The 24,593-nt window shown below is 44.1% G+C and overlaps 2 protein-coding genes across 3 annotated transcripts; one reads left to right on the top strand and one right to left on the bottom strand.

Moving 5' to 3' along the window:
• Positions 1-5,355: 5,355 nt before the first annotated feature.
• On the top strand, positions 5,356-14,684 carry LOC135498891 (serine-rich adhesin for platelets-like). The gene is made up of 5 exons (XM_064789407.1): positions 5,356-5,461; positions 6,280-10,416; positions 10,761-10,993; positions 11,292-12,891; positions 13,483-14,684. Exons 2-5 carry the CDS (start codon positions 6,315-6,317, stop codon positions 14,061-14,063), a joined length of 6,516 nt encoding a protein of 2,171 aa, XP_064645477.1. The 5' UTR covers positions 5,356-5,461; positions 6,280-6,314; the 3' UTR covers positions 14,064-14,684.
• A 607-nt stretch (positions 14,685-15,291) lies between these two features.
• On the bottom strand, positions 15,292-23,487 carry LOC135499018 (uncharacterized). Of its 2 annotated transcripts, none has more exons than XM_064789633.1 (10): positions 23,466-23,487; positions 22,602-22,905; positions 22,178-22,378; positions 21,793-22,049; positions 20,856-21,164; positions 20,560-20,733; positions 19,809-20,351; positions 19,171-19,212; positions 18,390-18,630; positions 15,292-17,575 (listed from the first exon to the last, which is right to left on the bottom strand). In XM_064789633.1, exons 2-10 carry the CDS (start codon positions 22,891-22,893, stop codon positions 16,470-16,472), a joined length of 3,165 nt encoding a protein of 1,054 aa, XP_064645703.1. In that variant the 5' UTR covers positions 22,894-22,905; positions 23,466-23,487; the 3' UTR covers positions 15,292-16,469. The 2 variants fall into 2 exon arrangements, with proteins under 2 accessions (XP_064645703.1, XP_064645701.1); XM_064789631.1 differs by lacking the exon at positions 23,466-23,487 and adding an exon at positions 23,091-23,335.
• Positions 23,488-24,593: the final 1,106 nt, after the last annotated feature.

Genomic DNA, 24,593 nt, shown 5'->3' with positions numbered 1-24,593 from the left:
GGTTTAGGTCTAACCTTCCTATCATTGCAGGCAATACTGGATTAAGACGCATTTCTCAGTGCATGGGAAAAGGTCACATTCGCCATAATTTAAAAATGTCAGTCACTACATCGCGAGTTTTGAATAAAGAAATAAACCACTCCAGTATACTATAAATTGATTATTTCAATAAATCTAAATAAAACTTCATTCATATCATTCAAATGCAACGTGGCTCAGTAAAAACGCCTTCAAAGGGTTTTCGCTGACGCTGACGCGACACTCCCTGATCACGTGACAGTCTCAGATATCGTCTGTCTGCTGAGGGGACAAAACCGCGGGAACGCGTTTTGTTAGGATTCGTCTGGTATAAATAATGATTCTATTGTTGAATAGTGTGATTTTATTCCCGATGGTAATGTGATATTGATTTGAAATGATTCTGTACATGAAAGGGCGTTTGATGTGTGGGCGTCTGCGGGGCCCTGTTGCGCACTCAGACGAGAACTATATGGTTTTGTGAAAGGCGCACAATCGGAGAAACAAACAACATGAACAGACAAATAAGGGTCCAACTTCCCACGTCTGTAAGGGTCGTATTGCGTAATCACATGAAATCGTATGATTTGGGAAGAAAAGTATAATTGTCGGTCTCCCTTTGCAGGTGCTGCGTTGAGGAGGGGTCCAAATTTGGCGAAGACATCGCATCTGGATCGTTCAGTTTTGAGTTTTGTTGAAATTGGCGTATATCACCGCAATTAAAAAGGACTGGATTTATTTATTTATTTAGATAATTATTGATGATGTTACGATATTTTCTGATCAAAATTAGATGATGACTGAGATGTTATACCGCGCAGTTCGCGTGGGCGCCCAGGGCAATGCACCCTTCAGCCTCGGGGAGGCGTCCCCTGCACAATCGGTTGGCGACCAGAAGAGGAAGGGCCGAGGGCAGATGTGGCACTAAATTTAGAAAAGGGCGCAACACTTTAAGTTACACTTCTAAATCTAGCGGAAACAGCGGGACCATATTATTTTGTTCCTGGCAAGGGACAGATTGCCAATCTCAGAGGCAGTGAATCGTTTTTGATTGTTCCCTGAAGGCCACTCTCGCGGTTTAGTAACCCAATACGCGAGATTCTTTCCCCGAACAAATTTTCCGCTCCGAGTCTATCAGAATCTATTTTAAAAGTCAACACATTTGATATCATGAACAATATCATCAAAGGCAAACGTTTTTAAATTACAATCCATGCGGGGGGGGGGTCGAGAGTTGTCATGAGTTGAAGTACAGGGATATAAGATATCGTCACAACCAGGCAGCAAGTCTATGAGACACGATCACAGTCAGGCATTCCTGAAATAGTCACAGCAGGCCTATAGGACCAGTCTCTACTAGGTTTTCCTATACATGCAGCAACAGTAAGTCTGTAAGACACCTTTGGTACTGTTACTACCAGGCATTCTTTTAGTCACAGCAAGTCTATAAAATATGCACAACCAGTTTCACCTTGAGCGACATCAGGCCTATTTGATTTTGTCACCCAGGCACAACACCAGTGACACCTACATCGGTATGGGCGAATAAAAACAAAAAGTTGACCCTGGGATGGCGTGGGTTAATACCAAGGTAATCAAGATAAATATTGATTTGAATTATAGAGTAGTATTCAATCTTTCATAAAATATTGATTTCAGTTCTATGGTCCCCCGGGTATTTTCAGGAGGGCAGCACCAGTAAGGGCTTCATTTCTGGAGACAAGCAGCTTGGAAAGTGAGAATCTGAGAACTGTTTTACAAAAATAGGATTTTCTCTAGATTTTCGTGGTGAACCCTATACGCCATTGCAGTGAGGGATGTCCCAGACCATGGATATTAACCCCTTGTGGCGGTTTGTAAAAAAACACGATTTCCTATTTTTGGCAGATTTTTAAGTTTAATAGAAAATGCATTGCAAATAATCACCGGTGTTGTCCCTATTATCCTCAGTCACAGCAGACCAATGGTACTAGCTGTCACAACCATGCAATTCCAGTCACAGTATTAAGCCTATAAGATAGAGTCACAACCAGGTCTTCCTTTTGCACTAACCGCAAACCTTAGACATACACGACCACAGCCAGGCTTTCCAGTCAGGTTCACGACCTGGCTGCTTTCCTGGCTAGCAACAGGCCCATAAGATATTGTCACAACCATGCTTTCCTATCGCAACAACACGCCTATGGTACTGTCACAACCAGGCATTCCTGTCACAGCAAGCCTATAGAATAGAGGCACAACCAGATTTTCCTTTAGCACTGAACAGTCTATAAGACTATAAGACACGGTCACAGCCAGACTTTCCTTTTTGCAAAGACAAGTCTAAAGCTAGGGTCACGACCAGACTGCTTTCATGGCTTTAGCAACAGGCCAATAAGATATTGTCACAACCAGCTGCAGGCTTTCCTTTAGCGATACCTAGCCTTTGGTGGTCATAACCAGCAGATATTTCTTTGGTCACATCAAGCCTATGAGATATTGTCACAATCAGGTTTTCCTTTAGCGATACCAAACCTTTGGTTGTCACAACCAGCAGGTATTCAATTGGTCGCCAAGCCTATGATGGTCACAACCAGCAGACATTCCTTTAGTCACAGCAAGCCCATGAGATATTGTCACAACCAGGTTTTCCTTTAGCGACACCACGCCTTTGGTTGTCACAATCAGCATGCGCAGGTGAAGCCTATGATGGTCACAACCAGCAGACATTCCTTTAGTCACAGCAAGCCTATGAGATATTGTCACAAGCAGGTTTTCCTTCAGCGATACCAAGCCTTTGGTTGTCACAACCAGCAGGTATTCAATTGGTCACCAAGCCTATGATGGTCACAACCAGGAGACATTCTTAAGTCACATCAAGCCCATTGGGTGATATGAATAAAGACTAGCAAATGCTTTTATCTAAAACTCCATGTACATTTACACTGGGCCTTTCTGTACAAAACTGAAGTAAAAGCAATTGCTAGACTTTATTCATATCACCCATTGTCACAACCAGGTTTTCCTTCAGCGACACCAAGCCTTTGGTTATCACAACCAGCAGGCGTTTCTTTGGTCACCAAGTCTATGATGGTCACAACCAGGAGACATTCCTTAAGTCACAGCAAGCCTATGAGATATTGTCGCAATCAGGTTTTCCTTTAGCGACACCAAGTCTATGATGGTCACAACCAGCAGACATTCCTTCAGTCACAGCAAGCCTATGAGATATTGTCACAACCAGGTGTTCCTTCAGCGAGACCAAGCCTTTGGCTGTCACAACCAGCAGGTGTTCCTTTGGTCACCAAGTCTGTGAGATATTGTCACAACCAGGTGTTCCGTTAGCGGCACCAAGCCTTTGGTTGTCGCAACCAGCAGGTGTTCCTTTGGTCACAAAGTCTATGATGGTCACAACCAGGAAGTCACAGCAAGTCTATGTGATATTGTCACAACCAGGTCTTTCTTTAGCGATACCAAGCCTTTGGTGGTCACAACCAGCAGACATTCCTTTAGTCACATCAAGCCGCGCTACCAGATATTGTCACAACCAGGTTTTCCTTTAGCAACACCAAGCCTTTGGTTGTCACAACCAGCATGCGCAGGTGTTCCTTTGGTCACCAAGCCTATTTGGTCACAACCAGGAGACATTCCTTAAGTCACATCAAGCCTAAGAGATATTGTCACAACCAGCTAGGTTTTCCTTTAGCGTCACCAAGCCTATGATGGTCACAACCAGGAGACATTCCTTTAGTCACAGCATGTCTATGAGATATTGTCACAACCAGGTTTTCCTTTAGCGACACCAAGCCTTTGGTTGTCACAACCAGCAGGTGTTCCTTTGGTCACCAAGCCTATGATGGTCACAACCAGCAGACATTCCTTTAGTCACAGCAATGGGTGATATGAATAAAGACTAGCAAATGCTTTTATCTAAAATTCCATGTACATTTACACCAGACCTTTCTGTACAAAATTGAATAAAAGCATTTGCTAGACTTTATTCATATCAGCCTATAGGTTTTCCTTCAGCGACACCAAACCTTTGGTTGTCACAACCAGCAGGCGTTCCTTCGGTCACCAAGCCTATGACGGTCATAACCAGCAGATATTCCTTTAGTCACAGCAAGCCTATGAGATATTGTCACAACCAGGTTTTCCTTTAGCGACACCAAGCCTTTGGCTGTCACAACCAGCAGGCGTTCCTTCGGTCACCAAGCCTATGACGGTCACAACCAGCAGACATTCCTTTAGTCACGTCAAGCCTATGAGATATTGTCACAACCAGGTGTTCCTTCAGCGAGACCCAGCCTTTGGTTGTCGCAACCAGCAGGTGTTCCTTTGGTCACCAAGCCTATGATGGTCACAACCAGGAGATATTCCTTAAGTCACAGCAAGCCTATGAGATATTGTCACAACCAGGTTTTCCTTTAGCGACACCAAGCCTTTGGATGTCACAACCAGCAGGCGTTCCTTCAGTCACCAAGCCTATGACGGTCACAACCAGCAGATATTCTTTTAGTCACAGCAGGTCCTCACAACCAGGCATTCATTTAGCAACAACATGCATTTATGGCTGTCACAACCAGGCACTTCTTTGGCCATAGCAAACCAATCAGATGTTGTCAATCCTATTGTGGTCACAACCAGCTGGCGTTCCTTTGGTCACATCAGCAAGCCAATGGGCGATATATATGAAGACTAGCAAATGCTTTTACTGCAACTTCTACATTTACATTTGGCTTTTCTGTAGAAAATTTCCGTAAAAGCATTTGCTAGTCTTTATTCATATCACGCATTGTCACAACCAGGTTTTCATTTAGTCACAAAAGCGTTTTAAAGACACTGTAACAACCAAAATTTCATTCAGCAACAACAAGCCTTTATCACTGCAAGCCTATAAGACTTGGTCACAGCCAGACTTTCCTCAACAGCAAGCCTGGCACTGTCACAACCAGACCACAGGCTTTTATTTTATTAGGTCTCATTAAGGATTTTTTGTATTCATGTGCGGCCAAGCCCTAACCGCAGTTCTTAAACTCATTGATTTCTCGGTCCTCACAGTATGTCAGTGTTAATTTAGCAGTTGTTTTGGCAAATACATGTTTTTTTGGAGTTTCTGAAACCTCGAGCGCTACTCAATAGGCGGCTAACAAGAAACTGTGCATTAACTGTTGTTGCCGAGGTATGTACACTGAACTTGGGATGTGCGTACATTTGGGAAAAACTCCCTAACGAGACCTTAGCGACAGGACGGTATTTTTCTCACCAGCGATCCTGGTGTTAGAAAGTTGAACCTTTTCGGCGACGAAAACCCAATCGATCCTCCTATGCGTAATTGATGATGCGCAGTAGCATAATTGAAAATGGAGATTCTAAAATTTTAGCACTATTTTTATTGCAATCTTTTCGGATTTAAAACGTCAAAAAGATGACAGAGGCATATTTTGCGTTGAAAGTTTTAGAGGTAATATATCAGGACCCTAAAAATTATGACACAGTATCACTTATATGTCATAATGTGAAATTGACGTACCCAAAAGTGAAAAAAATTCCATTTTCATCTGAATCACAGGCACGTGAAAATAAGCTCTCAAGCCTCAATAGTCCCCCCGCCCCCCCCCCCCCCCCCCCTCCCCGAATCGAGTGGGGCGGGGGGACAGTGTTATTGAGCTCTTATGCGTGAAACATAGATAATCGTGTCACTGGTGCGTCATTGGCACGCAACTCGTGTGCGTGGCGTGTCACTGTCACTGACGCGAAGCAGGACCGATGTAAATTGTGATTTGGACTGTAAAGTGGTTAAAATTATTGCCCTAGTGTAATCATAACCCCTGCAGTGTAGACAATTCGCCTGTTACCTATAGTGATGGCCCTCTGGTGAGAGGCTTTGCTGTGGGAAAGAGTGACAGACTTCTGCTGTTGGCCTTTGATGTTTCCGTGTACTCCTGTCATGTGCTGATGTGAGAAAAATAGAACATGAAAGGCTGACCCCCTGGCCCCATAAGCAGAAAAGCCGGCCACAACTAAGGAGAGAGAGGAGGCATTCTGTCTACTGTGAAAACAGAAGAGATGTTGTCACAACCAGCTAGAGTGAAGACATCACAACCAGCTAGAGTGAAGACATAGTCACAACATTTTCACAATAAGGGAGATTAGGGAGACATTTATTCAAAACCAGGGAGAGGGAAGAGAGGCCGTATCAAATGGAAGACAGATCCCAGCAAGAGTCCTTTTAAATTTTAAATTTGATGCTTTATCGTCTTGTCCCTTTTTTCTTTTCAGGTTTGACCATTTTCATTTTGTCGTCACCTAAACAGATGGAAGAGAGGAAGACTGTTTCGCCGTCTGGTGAGATCAGCACTACCCAGGCTGACGATGCCTCAAAGACCTCTCCTCCAGTTGCACTAGAGCTCAATTGCAGCAACAATGCTTCAAATTCGTCGCTGGACATGTCCGGGATTAAGGTGCCACAAACACAAACAACATCGGCAGAGAGCCAGGATGCTGCAACAAACACGTCAAAAGTTCTCACTTCCAAATCTGTGTGCACTGCAGCAGCACAGTCAGTTTCTGTTCAAGCTGGTATGAGTGGGACACAACTTGTTGAAAATCTCAATGAACTGCATTCTGTTCAGACCGTGAATGATCGCTGCCCTGTTGAATCTAATTCAAGTGGCCTGCAGTCTGTTCAAAGTACAAATGAGCAGGGATATGCTGGTGAACTCCAGTTCCCTTGTGGAGCTAATGATAGTCGGTCCAAGGCGAAGGCACTGCAGAGAGGAGCTATATCAAAGACATACCACGTGTCCCAGGCAAGCGTTCGGAGTGAGACGTCGCGGGGTAGGGTTGTGTCTTACGAGCTAACAGAAACGGGTGAGGTGACGCCCCGGGGGACACTGAGTGATGAGGTAGAGGAGAAATTGCCAGAGGCTTATGCTTCCATGACGCCTGAGGCAATAGCAGCAGTGTATTCTGCCCAGCTGTATGCCAGCCAGGTGAAGCAGGAGGGGAGCTGCCGAAGTGATGAGAGAGAGGAAAAGGTCAGTGGACATTCAGATAGCTATACAGACCATGTTTATGGAAGGACTGCCGGCCATGGACAGTCCTCGCTTGAGTTGACCTTCAGCATGTACGATCAAAGTCTGGTTAAAACCGAGGAGACTGAAGTGTCTGAAGTGCAACCTGAGTATGATTCAAGGTACTATTATCCTTCTATATCGGGTGCAAATGCTGGTAGACAAGCTGTTGATGTGGTACAATCGAGTAAACATGCAGTCTATGCTAACTATTCCCAGCCATCAGAAACGGGTGTAGACTTGAGTACAATTGCAACATCTAGCGTGGCGTCATCAGAAATGGGGTTAAGTTTGGACCAGACTCTTTCAGAAATCCGAGCGGCTAGTTATGCTTACGGCCAGATTGCGCGTTCGCTAAATCGCGAGACAAGTTCAGCTCCGCCAGCTCAGGCTTCAGAATACGACTCTCCACAGGTGTACTCTCAATTGGCACGGCGCCTAAGTCAGGAAAGTTTTGTATCACTTGCGCCAAGAACATCTTCATCACAATATGAATATTCTACCACAGCCACAGAGTCCGACTTTGCCATCAACGATACAATTACTTCAGTATCGCAGAATCTGGAAAACAACTATGAGAGATGTCCGCAGTCCTCATCAAATATTGGCTCGAAAGTGACAAATGCAGCGCGCAGTCGAATTGAACCTGATTACTACATGTATCAAAGCACTGCTTCTGGGGCCAGCTCATTTGCAACAGATTCAAATTCGTCTCAATTGCCTCCTTCAGGTTACAATTTCTCTAAGCTAACTGCTGAGCCCAGTCAGTCGGCTTCAATAGATAATGCAGTTCAGACGTCTCGAGCTTTGGATTATAGTCAGTCAGGAGGTTCAGTGTCTTCAACTTCAGTCCACGCAGGAACTGAGACTCGAGATATTAATGCACCAACGTCAGGCTCTTTCAGTAGCAGTTCGATTGTGCCAAACTATGGCTACTCTCTCACAACCATCGCAGCGGCATCTTCATGTGCATCTCATCTGCCACCCTCGGAACATGACCCTGGAACAAGAGTGGAAATCACAGCGGATCAGTCTTATAGTGCCTTCGCCCTTGTTCCCAATTATAGTTATCCCAGCAAAACGATAACATCGAGTAAACACGGGTCCACCTCGGACTCTGTTGAAGGCGTGCAATCGGGAGACACCAGTCAGAGTATTACTTCAGCAGTTGACAGACACTACATCAGCAACACAGCCATTGTGCAACATTCTGGATTCGAGTACGAAAACCCTACAGCTAATTCAAGTTCAACGAGCTTAGAGACTTCAGATTCCAGTTATTCCTACTCGCATGACTCCTTGAGTACGAACCAGGATGATTCAGTCTTGCACGAACCGGCCGAAGACCCGGAACTAGAATCTGCGTACTATCCGCAAACGACGACCCCAATCGACTTGTTTCACAATTACGCAATGTTGGCGCAGAGTGTGACCGGTTCTGGACTGTCGAATATGGGATACGAACATGTTAACGCCTTGGATCACAGCTATTACACTGCATTGCAAACAAAGGCCACTCCTTTGTATGCAGAGGAAACTAGCGAATCACAAGACGAACGCTATGACGACGAACTGCATCTTGGAATGTCAAATGTATCTCAGGATTCTGTCCTCTATCAAAGAGCTACCAACTATACTGACTATTCAGGGGGAAATTATTCTGGTTTTAGTTCCAATGCTAAAGATAGGGGGCAGGCTTATTCATATCAGGAGCCTGGTGGGCATTTGCAGTCTGATGCCGCAGATGCCCAGTACCAGTTACAGTATATGGCCTCGCCCAGCGATCCTGCGTTAGATAAAGAAAATTACGCTCAGTTGGTACAAGCTGGCCTGGCGACATCAACCTATATTCCAGAAAAGCATGCAGAGATAAACCACAACCAACGTGCAGAAAACGATAAGGCGTTGTACTCCGAATCATCCAAGATGGCGACTCCAAAAACTGAAAATACCGATTTCGTAGAAACTGCTTCCTGTAGTCAATTCAGTAATACACCATCTAGTGGCCAAAGTACTTCATTACCACAGATTGCGACGCTAGTCCAGTTGAACTCTATGAAAGAAAATGTGTTGTATTTTACTCCGGATGGGATTGGTACAAATATTCTACCTCGTATTAGTTCGTTTACGCAATCAAGCAATGCGTTCAGTTCAATGAATTCAAATGATATCAAAGGCCCTTTAAAGGATTACCTACTGTGTTCGTTAGCAAGTCAACTGCCCAGTGTGAAAAGGCCTGAACAGTCATTGCATCTACCTCATACCAGCACCACCTATAATCCACCTGACACTACTCCTGTACAATCTGTAAAAATGGAACGAAAAGAGGAAAAGACCACAAATGGAAATCAGTTGAAAATGGACCGTAAAGTTTTGACATTTGCTGATGCAGCTCCATCAACAGTGATAGAGAGACTGTCACAAACTTGCGAGATCACCAATCAGTCGCGGATTAAAGACTCTGCTCATGGGAGAAGCCCCAGGGCGCCATCTGCAGCAGCAGGTAGTGCAGCCCAACTGCCAATAGGTAGTGTTAGTAGTACAGGGAGAAGTGACTTGCCCAGACCCTCAGGTTCAACAAGTAGCCACAGAAACGCAACCGCAAAGCAACCACGGCGAAGAAAGTTGGAAGATACGTCGAAAGAATTTGAGAAGAGGACGAAAGTGGAGGTGGTGACGTGTGAACCTGATAGTACCCAACAGGGGGATCCACCAGAGGAGAGACTGCGTTCAGCGACAGTCAGTCAAGCCACAAGGGAAAGACATGCGAGGGGATTTTATGTACACCTGCCGACACGTTTACAAATTTTTAAGCCAACGCCGGATGATTCAAACGAAATAAGCAGCACGGTCGAGGTTTGTGAGTCTCCAGTGTTTGGGGTTCCGGTTATCGGTGAAGAAGAGGAGGTGTCAAGTGGGTCAGGTGTGTCCGGGGTTCCAATAACAAGTCATGTTGCCATGGCAACAGCATCTTGTTGCTCTACAGTTGCAAAAGAAGTAGAAGTTGTTGTGGAACCCACTGTTACCATGAAAACTTCAGTTGCTGTGGAACCCACATGTGGAGAGGACAATATTGCTAGCCCTATTGTTGCTATTGGTCCCTGTGGTGACACCATGGAAACTGTTGTCGCCAAGGACAACATCACTCCTAGCAAACAGAAACATGGCTCAAGTGTTGCTGGCACCAGTCGTGATTATGAAGACCCAGCTCCTGTCCAAACTGAGGAGCTCCTCAAGAAGATGTGTGGTCCTACCAAGAATGCCAAGAGACCGGAAGGTTTACCTGCAATGAGTAAACAATCAGAGGAAGAGGAGGGCAGATCAGAACAGACTTCTCAGCCAGGTAGGCAGACCTAATAAACACCACCATAAAAGTATAATAGAACCTCTCTCAAAAGACCAAACCGACTGATAAACTTGAGTAGCTTGTGATGAAATGTTCTACAACTTTTTAATATTTGAGGCCATTCTATTATGCGGTTTTTTGAAATAATTGTAATGTGCGTACCAATACTTTTAATTCAGCGTTTTGACAATCCGTAGCAATAATTTAATTTAGATTTTCATTTTCGAGGTCATTGTCATGATATTGTCTCGATTATCTGTTAACAGGAAAATAAACGGCTCACGAAAATGTCCGGGCTGACAGTAATTTGGTAAATGGAGATATAGGTTTTTGTTTTCCAGTTCATCATGAGCAGAATATCACAAGTGAAGTGTCGTGTCGGCGGCAAGTTGGCACCACCTTAGCAGCAGTGGAGAATGCTGCCTTGGAACCTTCTGCCCCACACAAAAAGAGAGGCCGTCCCCGCAAGACCAGACTGAGCCAAAATAAAGAGATACGGCAGGAAAATGAAAGTTCAGCACCTGTACGAGTCGCTACAGATGAGGTGGTACGGAGCGCTTCAAACACACCTAAGGTGGGTACTATGTTGTTGTTATCATTTCGAGGAGTCCAAGCAAAGAACATAATCAACATTCAATTTTTTTTCTCCATTTTTCTGTCTAAAATGCAAAAACAACTTTCCACATCCCTGAGCTTTGCTTCATCCTGAGGAAATCGGGGGGGGGGGGGGGGGGGGTTAATGTTCGCTTCTCCAACCCAGCACACAAATCGCTGAGTTTACCATCCCTGAGAATTGTTGTCTGCCAGGGCTAAGGAGCCCGGTCTGGTACACTTATTTGATTCTGAATCCCTTTAAATCACTCTCTTTGTAGACAAAACGTAAAGCAGGAAGGCCGAAGAAAATTGAAAGGACTCCGCCGACCCCTAGTGCAGAACAATACAAGCATCCAATGAGACACAACTTACGAAAACCTGTTGCTGGGAACAGTGATACTGTGATGTTGGATGTAGCACCCTTGGCTGGTTCCTGTGGTCCTGAAGCAGCATCTAAAGAAATGGGGAATCTAATTACATTGCCATCAGAGTTGAAGGAGGGAGAGAAATATGTAGATGACGGTGCATCTAAAACAAGGAAGCGGAAACTGGCAGATGGAGATGATCATGAGGGTGCATATAACATGAGGAAGCGAAAATTGACTGATGGAGATGACTGGGTGGGTGCCTCTAAAACTAAGAAGCAGCTGGAAGACCGAGGTGATCAGGAGAGAAAAGGGAAAATGTGGAAGAGATCCACTGTTGGTGATGGTGAAGATCATGCGTCAAATGTTGAGCTATTAGATTCAAATCTTGAGATTGATTTGAGGGAATTGCCGCAGATTCGGAAGAAGTTTCCCAGGAAACGTAAGCCGGAACAAAGGGTTAACACACAATCGGAGGCAGATAAAATGGTGCAATCAAATGACGATAACGTGAAAACCTCTGAGAGAGCCGAGAGAAACCAAAGCGATGATGACACTGGGGAGAAATCACTTGACAAAGAGGGTACCAGTAAGACATTGGCTGAAACTTCTGTTGTCGGCCCGGGGGCTATCATAAAACCTTGCAGCAAACCCCCGAAAAAGAAAGTGACAAATGTCGAAACTGCTAAACCTGAGGTTGAACTGACTGGGGATGAGGTTGGGAAAAAGAAACGTGGCCGCCCGAAGAAAGATAAGATCATACATGTCGATCGTGGGAGCGTGATTCCGGATTCTGCAATACCAGATTGGGTCGTGCAGAAGTCGTTGCGTGGCGGGAAATATAACTCGTACAACTATCAACAGAAGGAGGACTTGTTGAAGTTGGCGGAGGAATTCGGTGGGAGGGCGGTGGCGAGCAAACTTAATATACCGGTCTCTACGATATCGTGCTGGAAGCGGACGTTCAAGAAAGATGCAAATCGCGACCCCACATCGGGGCGAAAAATCGGCTCTGGACGAAAATTGTGCTATGGGAATGAAGTGGATGAATTGATTTTGCAATGGATTTTAGAATGTCGGGATTTGCATCGTCCAACGACCGTGGACGATATTGGTAATTACGCTGGAAAAATTGTCCGCCAAGTTGACGGGTGCGAGTCTTTCAAAGCATCGCATGGTTGGGTTGCGAAATTTCGGAACCGCCATGTGGCAATGCTTGATGGTCGTACGCCAATGTCGCAAAAGTTACCGCCGAAATTGGAAAACTTGATTACCCAATTTCAACGCCAGATTCATGAGATTCGACAGGAGTACTCGATTGATCCATCGCTGATTATCAACATGGATGAGGTGCCGATTTACTTCGATTTGACGGGTAAAAAGATGAAGACGTCAACGAAGGTGAAACAGGAAGTCGTCGTTCGTGTGACGATTGGGCGGAAACAGCACTTGACATTGCTCGGAGCGGTGACGGGCGAGGGGAAGGGATTGAAGCCAATGTTGGTCATGAAAGGTAAATGATATGATTAAAACTTATTGTCGTCGGTAAAATCCTAGAATGTTTTAACTGTCAATGTTACAACAATGTTTTAAAGCAACAACTTGAGCACGAGGGAGATACAGTATGTTGGTTTTTCATGCAAAAAGGGCTCCCATTTAATAGACCGTAACTGTCGCCAAACAAAATCATTGAAAAATTATTTAGATTTTAGTCGAGCAAGGAGTCTGATGAACAAGATGGCACGGTACCAGGGACTCCAAGAAATTTGCTAAAAGTGTCAGTTACTACAATGTAACCGACACCCTTTCCGTTGTATAAATTTTTGATCGGACTACAGGCAGGAGGAATTAGGGGGGTTCAAGTGGTGTCCAGTCGGCTATTGTCCACAGTTACTAAGTTGAAGCAGGCTCTACCAGTTCTGAAACTAATAGACATGTTCCTTGTACAAATGTCGTGTCACCTAGTGAGTTGAGGCACTTATTGCTGACCTTAGTTTTGGAACTGAAGTGGGCCAACCTTGCTCTTGCGTTTGTCTCGTATATTAATTTAGTACTCTAATTTTAATCCAACGTAATACAAATATTTTGTAAACATTTCTTCCAGGTAAATCTGATGCTGACATCGATACACCCCCGCACTGCATCCTTCAGGTAACGGATAAAGGCAGCGTTGACCAGGGCATCATGGTGGAGTGGATCCAGCGCGTCCTCCTCCCGTACACGCATGGCCGCCCATCCCTCCTCGTCATCGACTCATACGAACCTCACAGAGTCGAATTCATCATGGATTTATTCTCCAAGTACAACGTCATCGTAGCAGTGATACCCGAGGGATGCAACTCGCGATTACAACCGGTGTCGATCAGCGTTTGTAAACTTTTCCGCTCACATCTAAAAGAGTCGTGGTTCCACACGGTCAATGAAGCGGTCAGCAAGTTAGCCAACATGCCAAGCGCTCATTGGACGAATGAAGAAATGGAATCAGTCGCGAAATGGGTTGTAAAAGGTTGGGAGAAGGTTTGGCGGGACAATTTACAGACGATCAAGAAGTCTTTTAAAGTTTGCGGAATTTCCAATGCTGTGGATGGGTCCGAATCGAATTTGATACGAAATGATTCGTATTTGGATGTGACATCTTTTTGTCAGGAACAGGACCACGATAAGGCTCACGGTTTCTGGTATTGAGCGTTTGAGCGGACACTCCTAAGATTGATATCTTCCCTCTTAGTTGTGGATTCGGTGGACCACCTTTGCTTAGTGGACTGCGGATGAGTTAAAGCTGACATTTGTGACACTGAATGTACCATGTATGTGTTGAAACAAGCCAAATGAAACAAACAACCATCCATAATGTATGTACGCATCAAACTGGGGATTTTGAGACCCCCCCCCCCCCCCCCTGTACGCACATTTAGGACAAAATGTACAGGGCAAATACACAAGTGTAAGCATTTTCCCCAAAACTCCCAGACCCGCTCCCCTTCAGTGTGTACATACCAAACAAATGGATGGACCCCAAGCCAAACTAAACAAACAAATAAGCAATGTTAACCTCAAATGAAAGTTTACATGTACATGAAAATTACATCTCAATCTGATCATCAGTTTCATGTTTGGGAGTGTTTATCCGGTTCATATGATTTGGGTTCATTTATCTTTGGTTGTGTCAACCTTTACACTCTTCCCTAGCTAAATACTCAATCCATTTGTGGATATTGATCGATACCATTTCATGTGATGAATGGTGGCATTATTGTAGCATTGTTCATCTATAGTTATACATTAAATATTCAAATTATTACAGTACTGGTTTGTTTCGACTTTTACTTTCTACAGTCAAGTCAGTCAGGAGATGACACTTCTAATATTTACGGTGTATTAACAAAGTCTCTCAAATATTCCATTGCAATGCAGATGCCACAAACTCGTTGCCACGTCGTGACCACGGCATTCATTTTCTTCTTCAGTATTCGCTCCACATTTGAAGGTGTTATTTTCCGGGGAGTATTCCTCCCCCGAGGCTGTCTTTCCTCTTGCGCTGCCGATCAGGGAAAAAGGTCCTTCGGAAAAAGTAGCCAGCACCACCAGTAAGCATTTGGGAGTTTTAAAAGACTCCCATGCAGTCCACTTCGACATCCAGATCCTCTTTTTGGGCAACAGGACGTGGCCGGTCCACTACATCCAAAGTGTAAATACTGGGAGTATACGTATGACCTACTTGTTCGATGACTTGAAACCTGAATTTGGCACGTTATGCCCAGACTATCAGGATTTTGATTCCCCAGGGTGATTTCGTAGCCCTCGATCTTTCATATTCAACATGTGATTTATCATAGCCACCCATCCAATAATTGAAATGATAAGAACAAAACCCTATATAAATTTGATCATGATTTTATTATAAAAGGGATTTTGTTCTGACCAATCAGTGGAAATCAGTATACAACAGTAAACAAATACAAAAAATTACCACGTCATTGCGAGTCTTCACGCATCATAACTTCAACACAGCATTTTGTATTCAATTTTCCTGAACCACCAGTAAATACAACCGACATAAAATGGGTTACTCCTTTAATGCATTAAAGTTGAAAATAAAACAGTCGTGAACATTACCCAGTCTACTGTAATTAAGATTACAGGGGGTTAGTCGCAAACATCTACTGTATTGTGAACATTACCCAGTCTACTGTAATTAAGATTACAGGGGGTTAGTCGCAAACTTCTACTGTATTGCGAACATTACCCAGTCTACTGTAATTAAGATTACAGGGGGTTAGTCGCAAACATCTACTGTATTGCGAACATTACCCAGTCTACTGTAATTAAGATTACAGGGGGTTAGTCGCAAACATCTACTGTATTACGAACATTACCCAGTCTAGTGTAATTAAGATTACAGGGGGTTAGTCGCAAACATCTACTGCATTAAAATTACAGTAAACTTGGTAATGTTCATGACTAACTACCTTCCCAAGTGCATCATGTGAGCCAGATAAAACCTAGACAAGTATCAAATATAATCTGATGCACTGAACAACAAGGCCATTTTTCTACATATGTGGGTGGCACTCGCCAATGCTAGCTAAAGTTAGCAACGAATCTTATTCATCAATAAGAACAAGTAAACAAACAAATAGAAATGCAATTTACCGAGGAAGGGTTGTCCGTGATATTTATATTCCTTATCCCTTCAAGCATGAAATTGACAAACTTGAGGCAGGTAACTATAGACCACTACAACTTGACACCTTACATACATGCAATAAAACATTGGAAACATTTGCAATACTGAAAAACATACACTCTCCTGCCAACCCTAAGATCGACCAAAGTCGCATCGAACTACATGGATATTTCAGTTAAGAAGTGACGTCATTCTGACATTGCTTTAAAAAATATTTGGCTGCGAGCATCAGCATTCTACAGGCTGGCATGACGCAACAATTTCAACGTCGCAAATTGGCCACTGTAGAAAAAGGCAAAAAGATGAAATAGAGAAAAGGCACTGTGCTGCCCTCTAGCCCTGCTACAACTCTTCATCTGAAACACTCGCTATCTACAGGCCATGATGCCCATTTGAAATTCAAACTAGTCACTCGCATCTCGCTTCTGTTTCTTTTCACTTTTGTCATCATCATCGACATCATCATCATCATCCGCCGAATGCTTCCGTTTCTGACACTGGCCACTAGGTGGTTCTGCAGTATCATCAGACTTTCCCCCCTTGTCGTCAAAATCAAAAAGTTTTGCTGCATCTTCCGCCAGACTTTTCATAACAGACAACGATTCTGACATAATATCATTCTCGACTTCATTGCTTGGCTCATCTCCAGCAGATGGAGCCACCTGATCATCCGAATCCCGCTCAGCAGTGCCCGTATTTTCAGCACTTGTGCTAACCTCTTTCGACTGCTCATCATTCTGAGATACGCACTTCTCGTTCGATGGTACTGATTGCACGTCTGCTTTGTCTTTAGTCAAATGTGCTTTTTCGCTTGCTGCGTCTTTTTCCAAATCCTGATCAATTCCTTCTGCAGACCGATCCAAGTCCGACTCCTTACCACTGGTTTTCTCAACGCCACCTTCAGAACCTTGCTCAGCTTCACTTGCACCCTTTGCGTCTCCATCCACACCCGAAGAACCCACCCGCTTCGTTTTGAGCATCATCCGCGCCATCATAATCTGGTTGATAGTATACCGAGCTGTTGGCGGGCCCCTGCTCAAGTCGACTTTCTGGCTCTCGAGCTCATCAATTAGTTCTAAAGCCTTAATCTTGTCAGTCGCATCATCTTTACAAAGGGATTTCTCTTTAGAATCTGACGCGTCTTCCTCCTTCACATCTTCACGAGGTGCAACCAAGTCGGCGTCTACTCTCATCTCCGCATCAAAAGATTTAATATTCTCAGAACTGTCATTTTTACTGGTAGATTTCTCCTCATCTGCCTGCGAGGTGGAGACGTCATCTGAAGGCGTGGAAAAGTTATCAAACAAACTTTGCGGTATTGTTGTGACGTTTGTCAATAAGGCTTTGACTGGTGAGCTTGATTTTTCGTCTTTTGTGATATCTGTTGGATTGGAATCGGGGCGATACCTTGCGCTGGTATTAACACCAATGCCTACGCTTCTAGACTCCCCGTCCATGGATAAATTTTGTTCGTCCTCCGTATCGCTTATGACTACAGGATTTTCATCATCTGAATTCAAGATACGTGAAATTAGTTTTCTTGTCGGCGAAAGGGGCAAAGCAGAAAAACTTAATACAATGAGGAACCTGCAAAACTAAAGTCCAGATGGCAGCACCAGTACTAAAAGGTACACTGCCAGTGCATTTTCCATGAAAATTAATTTTTGTTGATTTTCTTCCTAAAACTCATCAAAATAGAATTAAGGACCAATAAAACAACGGTTTTGGTGCTATTTCCCCATGTAGAGTAAATAACATGATTAAGGGATGAAATATTCAATAGTCATTGACCCGGAGAATGGCTTTCTCACTACAACCATGGTCCACTTGCCTGCATAACCCCCTATTGGCAGGTTTTGTTGTGCAGGTTCCTCATCATGACATCATGAACTAGAAACATCAGGAATTTGTTTGAAAATGTGCACCTAGAAATTGGCTGTTGTGATTGATAATAAGCCATTGAAAAATCGGCATCATTCTGTGATCTGGCCATTTTTGCACACATGATGATGATAACTGGAGAATGGCATGAGTCATTCCTGGTGAACCCCGCAGTAGTTATCACTTTAACAGCTAACGTGCTCTCCAACAACCGGCCATTTTCACCCCTCAACATTAAAACACTACACTAGAACCTCTCTATTAAGGACACTCTTGGGACTGACCTCTGTCATTTCCCAATTAGATAGGTAGGATTGACTTGAAACAAAAAAATTGATCGTTTCATTCAATCCCCAAACTAGTGGTTAGAGAGGGTGTCCTAAGTAGAGAACTGCAGGCTGAGGGAGGGTCCACCGTACATCAAACAAGACTCAGTTCCTTACCCGAGTCAATAAGCACCAGAACGTGATCTTTGATTGGTTCTGTCTGTATGCCGAGTGTCCTTGACCCCTCGTCCATCTCACCGTCACTCTCGCATTCCATCCTCACGTTCATCTTCTCCTGCGCTGCGTCATTGGCCGGGATCACTGTGACATTCGCGCTCGAGCGACGCTCCTTGATTGGACTTGTCGAGTCGAGGGGTTTTGGTAAGGCGGCATACGACGTGATGACCCTCTGGACTGCCTGGGCAATAGATAAAGGAATAGCATCCCGCGACATTACTTTTATAGATCACAAGGTCATTTGAATAATATATCGATGACGTTTTAGTCACGTGACAGTCGGACATCTACACTTATTTCTACGCATTTGAGCTTATTTCAAAGTCAATTATCTTTAACCCTGCATTGTTTTTAGCATGAATGATGACATAGAGTCAGAGAGAAAAATATTCAAAACAATTGTGTAGTATTCTCGCCACTCGAACATGTGCCAGATTCAATCTAACTGCCCTAGTTAGAAAGCCTGAATCCATTACGAAACTGTATGTTTGTCCAAAATTGCCTGTAATTCAGCGATGGGGAAATAGAGGGCAGCAGTTGCAATGACGTCATTATGGCAGAATGCTATTGACGAGGGCATATACTCATAAAACTCGGCCTCAGCTGGTCAAGGGCCCAGTTGAAAAAATGAAGAGAGTTAGGAGTTTTGCTAGTGACCTAACCCCATCAGATAATGGAAAAAAAACATTTGAGGAATCAAAATTTGAGAAATTTGCATTACCTTACTGCCCGTGTTATCATCTCCACCTTCAGCATCAGAATCCTGAAAACAAACAAAACTAAAATAGTCACATCCTTCAAGACAAATGATGAGCATGTCCGTCTTCATGAGGTATCTTATCTGTTAATGCCGTTTGATTAAAAATATTCCATATATGTAAACTGGTATGAATCCTGCAACCCACCCCATTTTGTTCCCCCTTTCCCAGCTCTGCTCATACACACATGAATCAAACAACAACCACCCCATTTGGTTCCCCCTTACACTGCTCTGCTCAAACACATGAATCAAAGAACACTCACCCCATCGGTCGCCATTACACTGCTCTGATCATACACATGAATCAAAGCACACTCACCCCATTCGGTCCCCATTACACTGCTCTGCTCAAACACATGAATCAAAGAACACTCACCCCATCGGTCGCCATTACACTGCTCTGATCATGCACATGAATCAAAGCACACTCACCCCATCGGTCCCCATTACACTGCTCTAATCATACACATGAATCAAAGCACACTCACCCCATTCGGTCCCCATTACACTGCTCTGATTATACACATGAATCAAAGCGCACTCACCCCATTCGGCCCCCCTTACACTGCTCTACTCATATACATGAATCTGACACTCACCCCAATCTGTCCCTCCCTTTCCTTGCTCTGCTCATACACATGAATCGTGTAACATTCCTCCTTCTTCTGGAGATCCTTCCGAACTTCCTGCAACTCCACGCTCAGCCCTGCCAACTGCGTCTCCTTCGACGACACATCACTATGCGCCACGGCCAACAAATCCAAACATTGCAACAACAACTTATTATTCTGATGCGTCTTTTCGTCAAATTCCGTCATGTCACCGGGAATATTTGTAATAGCTGGTGCCGAGGGCAAAGCTACACTCGGGGTGCCCTTCATACTCCCTCGTCCCCTTCCCCTACCACGCCCTTTCCCTTTGCCACTGGTACCAGTCCCAGTATCCATATTTGGTGCTTCCGTAACATTGCTCCTGATATTCCCGACGTTGTCGTCTTTCACATCGATAAGGATGACTGGGCGGAATTGTTTTTGCACTTCCCAGATTTTCCTGAGCATTTCTTTTAGATTTTGATCCATTGTGATGTCAGTGCGTCCTGCTCCGTCCGTTATCTGTTTGACTTGGCGGTCGATGAGTTTCAGCTGCAGAAGAGAAGCATATATCAATCACTCCATCAGCAAGCCTGCTTCAAAGACTAGTAGCAGTGAAATGAAAGTCAAAGTCGGCTTGGTTATTGCACCCGAGGCGAGAACAACTCAGCCGAGAACAACTCTGCCGGAGCTTGTCCAAGTTTCCATAGCAGAAAAGCGACCAATTTTATGCGGCATTAATAAGTGGTTAAAATGTTACCTGTATTTCTTGTAGTAGATCGCTGAGGGAGCAACTGATCTCTTTGCATCGTTTCAACTCCTTGGCCATCGCCCCAATGGTACTATAGCACATATTGGTGACATCGAGTGCCTTTCGTCTGACCTCCTCCGAGCGCTTCAGTTTCTCTTGGTAGGACGCCACCTCTCGCTCCTCCTGGAAATTAGGCCAAATATGTGATTGTGTACAAAAGAATCAATTTCGATTGATAAAATGGAATATTTTAACCGTGAATTTTATTCATATCACTATCAGCTACTAATTATCCCAAAACTCACTTTTTGCAGCTTTTCTGTCTTCATCGTCAACAAGCTACACTTGTAAATCATCTCAGACTTCACTTTCTGCTCCGCCAAATTTGCCAGTTTCTTCTCCTGCTTTTCTTTAGTCAACGACGTCTCGGCGTCTTTTAGCGCTTGTTTCAACTTGACGATCTCCTGTGTCTTCTTGGTGAGGTCCTTTTCCTCGCGATGGCCGGCCTCTGTCGCTTTTGATACTGACGACTTTAGCGTCTTGTTTTCCGCCTGACTGGCCTTGAGCTGCCGCTGCAGTTCGTTCAATGCCTGGTCCTGCATTTCTTGAGCTTCCTGAAATAAAAACAGTGCAAAATGTCATCAAGCAGTAAACGGCTACCAGTGGCATAGTGGTTAAAGGCCTACGCCGTTCCTTAAAAGCCCAGCCGAGACTTTCACACCGACAGTGATAATCGAACCAGGGACCTCTCGCAGAGCTCTTGCAAGATCTAAAGCCCGTTACACACAAGGGACTTCTCACCAACTTAGTTGGAATTTTAATTCATAACAGGAATCCAGACCAGGTAACTGATACTTTGCCCGATTAGTTGGAGTTGCTGGCTGCACTACCGACTTGTTCCATTTCTCGACGACATCTTTTGTTTATATAAGGATTTTTTTGTTTATATAAGGAGTGTGGGGTAGAAATTTCCCCGTGTGATTCAGTCAACAACATAGTTGGGCCATATTTTGACTCTTTATCTTAGCCTTGACCAAGGTTTTGGCCTAAATATAGTGCAGGCCCTAAATATTGCTGGGATTATGTCTTTCGTGTGAGTGGGTGAACGACTCTCAACTTCCAGTCACCTGTGCACCTGTTCTTAATTTAAAAACCAACTAAGTTGGTGAGAAATCCCTCGTGTGTAGCGGGCTTTAGGAGACCCCAGCGGCCAGACATACCACAGTGAGATTGCAACCTTACTTTTTGCGACTGTAACTGTTTATTGAGTTTGTTGACCTCATCCGACGAGTGGCCTTTCATCATCCGTTCCTTGTGTGCCTTATCCAGTTCATTTTCCGCATCTTTCAGCAAATCTGTCATCGTCTCAATCTCCGACTCGTACTGCGAGACCAGGCCCTCCTTCTGGTGCAATCGAGTCTCCAACGAATTGAACCGAGCGCCCAGATCCAACACCTTTCTCTTCAACTCTTTGTTTTCATTTGTTAATACAACCATGCCTGCAAGCAGTGAATGCAACATTTGTTCAACATACAATGTAGTACGTATTTTCGCAATTTGACATTTTAAAATTCAATTAAAAGTTCAAAATTTTTAACGAACGACATAGGCCTTTAAGTCTTAATACCTTTAGCTCGTTTCATGAGCTCCCCGACTGACATGGACCCAACGTCATCATCATCCGATGCTGGCAACTGTGTAACAGGTAATGGTGTTGCCTCCCGCCCGTCGCGTAGATACTGCAAGTTTCTTCTGATCCGAGCTGTAAGTGACTCACTCGACAGAAATGTTTTTTTCGATTTTTCCGTTCTGCCATCACTGTTGGTACCTGAAAAGTGTAATTAACATATTTTATGTTTTGTAGGCCACACCAATTTTTAATGTGTTCAGTGGACCCTCCACTTCCTGCCATTTTTTAGCTTTAGGGTGTACAAAATCTCATGCAGTTATCCCTCATAAATTTTTATCCCGGTGTTATCCCAGGAGTCCTGCCCTATAAGTGTTAAACCAAAAAATGAACTGAACTTATTTTGTTAATTATTTTGGCCTACCTTGGCCCTCTTCAGACTGTCGAACTATCGAAGCTCTCACAGACTCATTCGTGGCATTACTGGTGGATGCCGTTTCTTCCTCGGGAACCTCGACCAGCTCCAGCTTCTTTTTCGGAGAATCTGGCACTATGATACAGCAATCATCGTCATCACTGTCATCTTGTTCAACTGCAGGTGGCGCTGCTGTCACGCGGCTTGGTGTTGATTTCGCTGCAGCAAGCTGCCGTCGCAAGCGAAGAGGAAGGAGACTGGATCCTTGGGAGACACCAAGGACTTCTTTCCTCGAAGACATGGCTTCAGGATTCTGTAGTAGATAGCAGTAAAGAAAATATTCACTCTCTTAATGATTGACAGGATCGAGCCTTGTGATTTTAGACAACATCTCACTTATCTTACACTCAAGTGTCATGAAGTTTTCAGGAAATGCGTTTTATTGCATACTTATTTCGTTTATGGCTACTAAATTTTATTGTGATGACTTTATTATACCTGACTTTAACCCTGGCGGACACTGTTGGGCGCTGGTGGACGCTGTTTAGGACGACCGCTGTAATCGGCTCAGTTTTCCGAATCGTCTCCAACTCAGTGACTGACCTGATGAACATGCAGGCTTTGATTGTAACCGAGGTACCGCTCAGTCCTTCTGGTTGGTCAGGCTGAGTTTCTAATGTTTACAACATACACGGCCGACAAATGCTAAAACATGTCATATGCGCAATGCGGGGGCCATGCGATGCGGGATGAGTTCATCATGAGAACCGCGAGGAAATTCAGTTTAACAGTTACTGTACAATTCTGCCGACTTTCTAGTCTTTTGAAGCAACATTGTTTAACATAATCATAAATATTATAGCAGATTCATACTATTTATACACGCTATTCCTGTAAAAATCATATTGCTCGATGAAGAAAACCTACTTCGCACAAAGCCAAAATCCCTTTCGGCCACGGAAGCGCGCAGACAACGATGCGCAGTAGGTGAAGCCATGTGCGTTTCGACATGATGGTGATATGGATGATGATAATCAATGATGTTCGATTCGACAATCCATCAATGTCCTACAAAGACAGCGAAATTTATTAATGTGAAGCATGGCCACTTCAGTATTAGGCAGTGATGCTAATTGGGGGTATTGGTCACTACGTTGACCCATGGCGCAACGTCATGAACGTTGATTGATGGGCTGCATTATGCAGTCACTCACTCACTCAGTCACTGGTATCAGGATCAGTTTAGGCCTAGGCTAGGCCTATATCACAGCTTAACACACTCGTGACACTGTCCAGGGAGGTTTGTGGAATCCATTAAAGGTATACGGAAAAAGTTATAGGCCTCGTAATAGAAAAAAGGCTTCGAGGCAGGTGACGTTCTGAAGAAGATGCAGGTAAAAAGATGACAAGCAGGGCAAAAGACGACAACGTTCTTAGTTGTGCAAAATTTCATTTTTGACTTAAATTAAAATGGGATCTTTATTCCATGGTTTTTCCAACATCGGCAAAAAATGGCTTGGCCCATGTTGTCGAGCAGGATGCGACTTGTGCAAGATTCTGTGACTAACTTAACTTGGAATTGCACTTGTCCCGGCCTGTTTGCTGTAACATGATTTCATCGCCATGACCTGCACTTGGACTGTTGGATCTTTGAGAAGTTCAATTTTTCGCTGGAGACAATGACAGAGTGGCGACATGGCTGGTAGTTTGTTTCGAAAGGGATTTAATTGTTTCTTTATAAAGCTGACTGGTCGAATATATATACATTCCTGATATGGGCCAAAACCAAACACTCGGAAATGTTGGTGATGTGCAGTTATTTGGATCTTCTACTGAATATACCCATTACGACCAGTGCACTACTCGATGGGAAGGCAGATACCGCATGATGTACTTGGTATGAGAGCATCAGCAACAAATATTTAGGACACCGCCTTACCAAAAAAATTACCCTTGGCTAGGGTACTGTAAGGTATTGGTAGGGTATTCTAGGGCGAATGA

The sequence above is a fragment of the Lineus longissimus genome, chromosome 14 (assembly GCF_910592395.1).
Source record: "Lineus longissimus chromosome 14, tnLinLong1.2, whole genome shotgun sequence".
Classification (NCBI taxonomy): Eukaryota; Metazoa; Nemertea; class Pilidiophora; order Heteronemertea; family Lineidae; genus Lineus; species Lineus longissimus.
The sequence above is the reverse complement of the archived record's forward strand: the minus strand, read 5'-3'. Positions and strand labels throughout refer to the sequence as shown.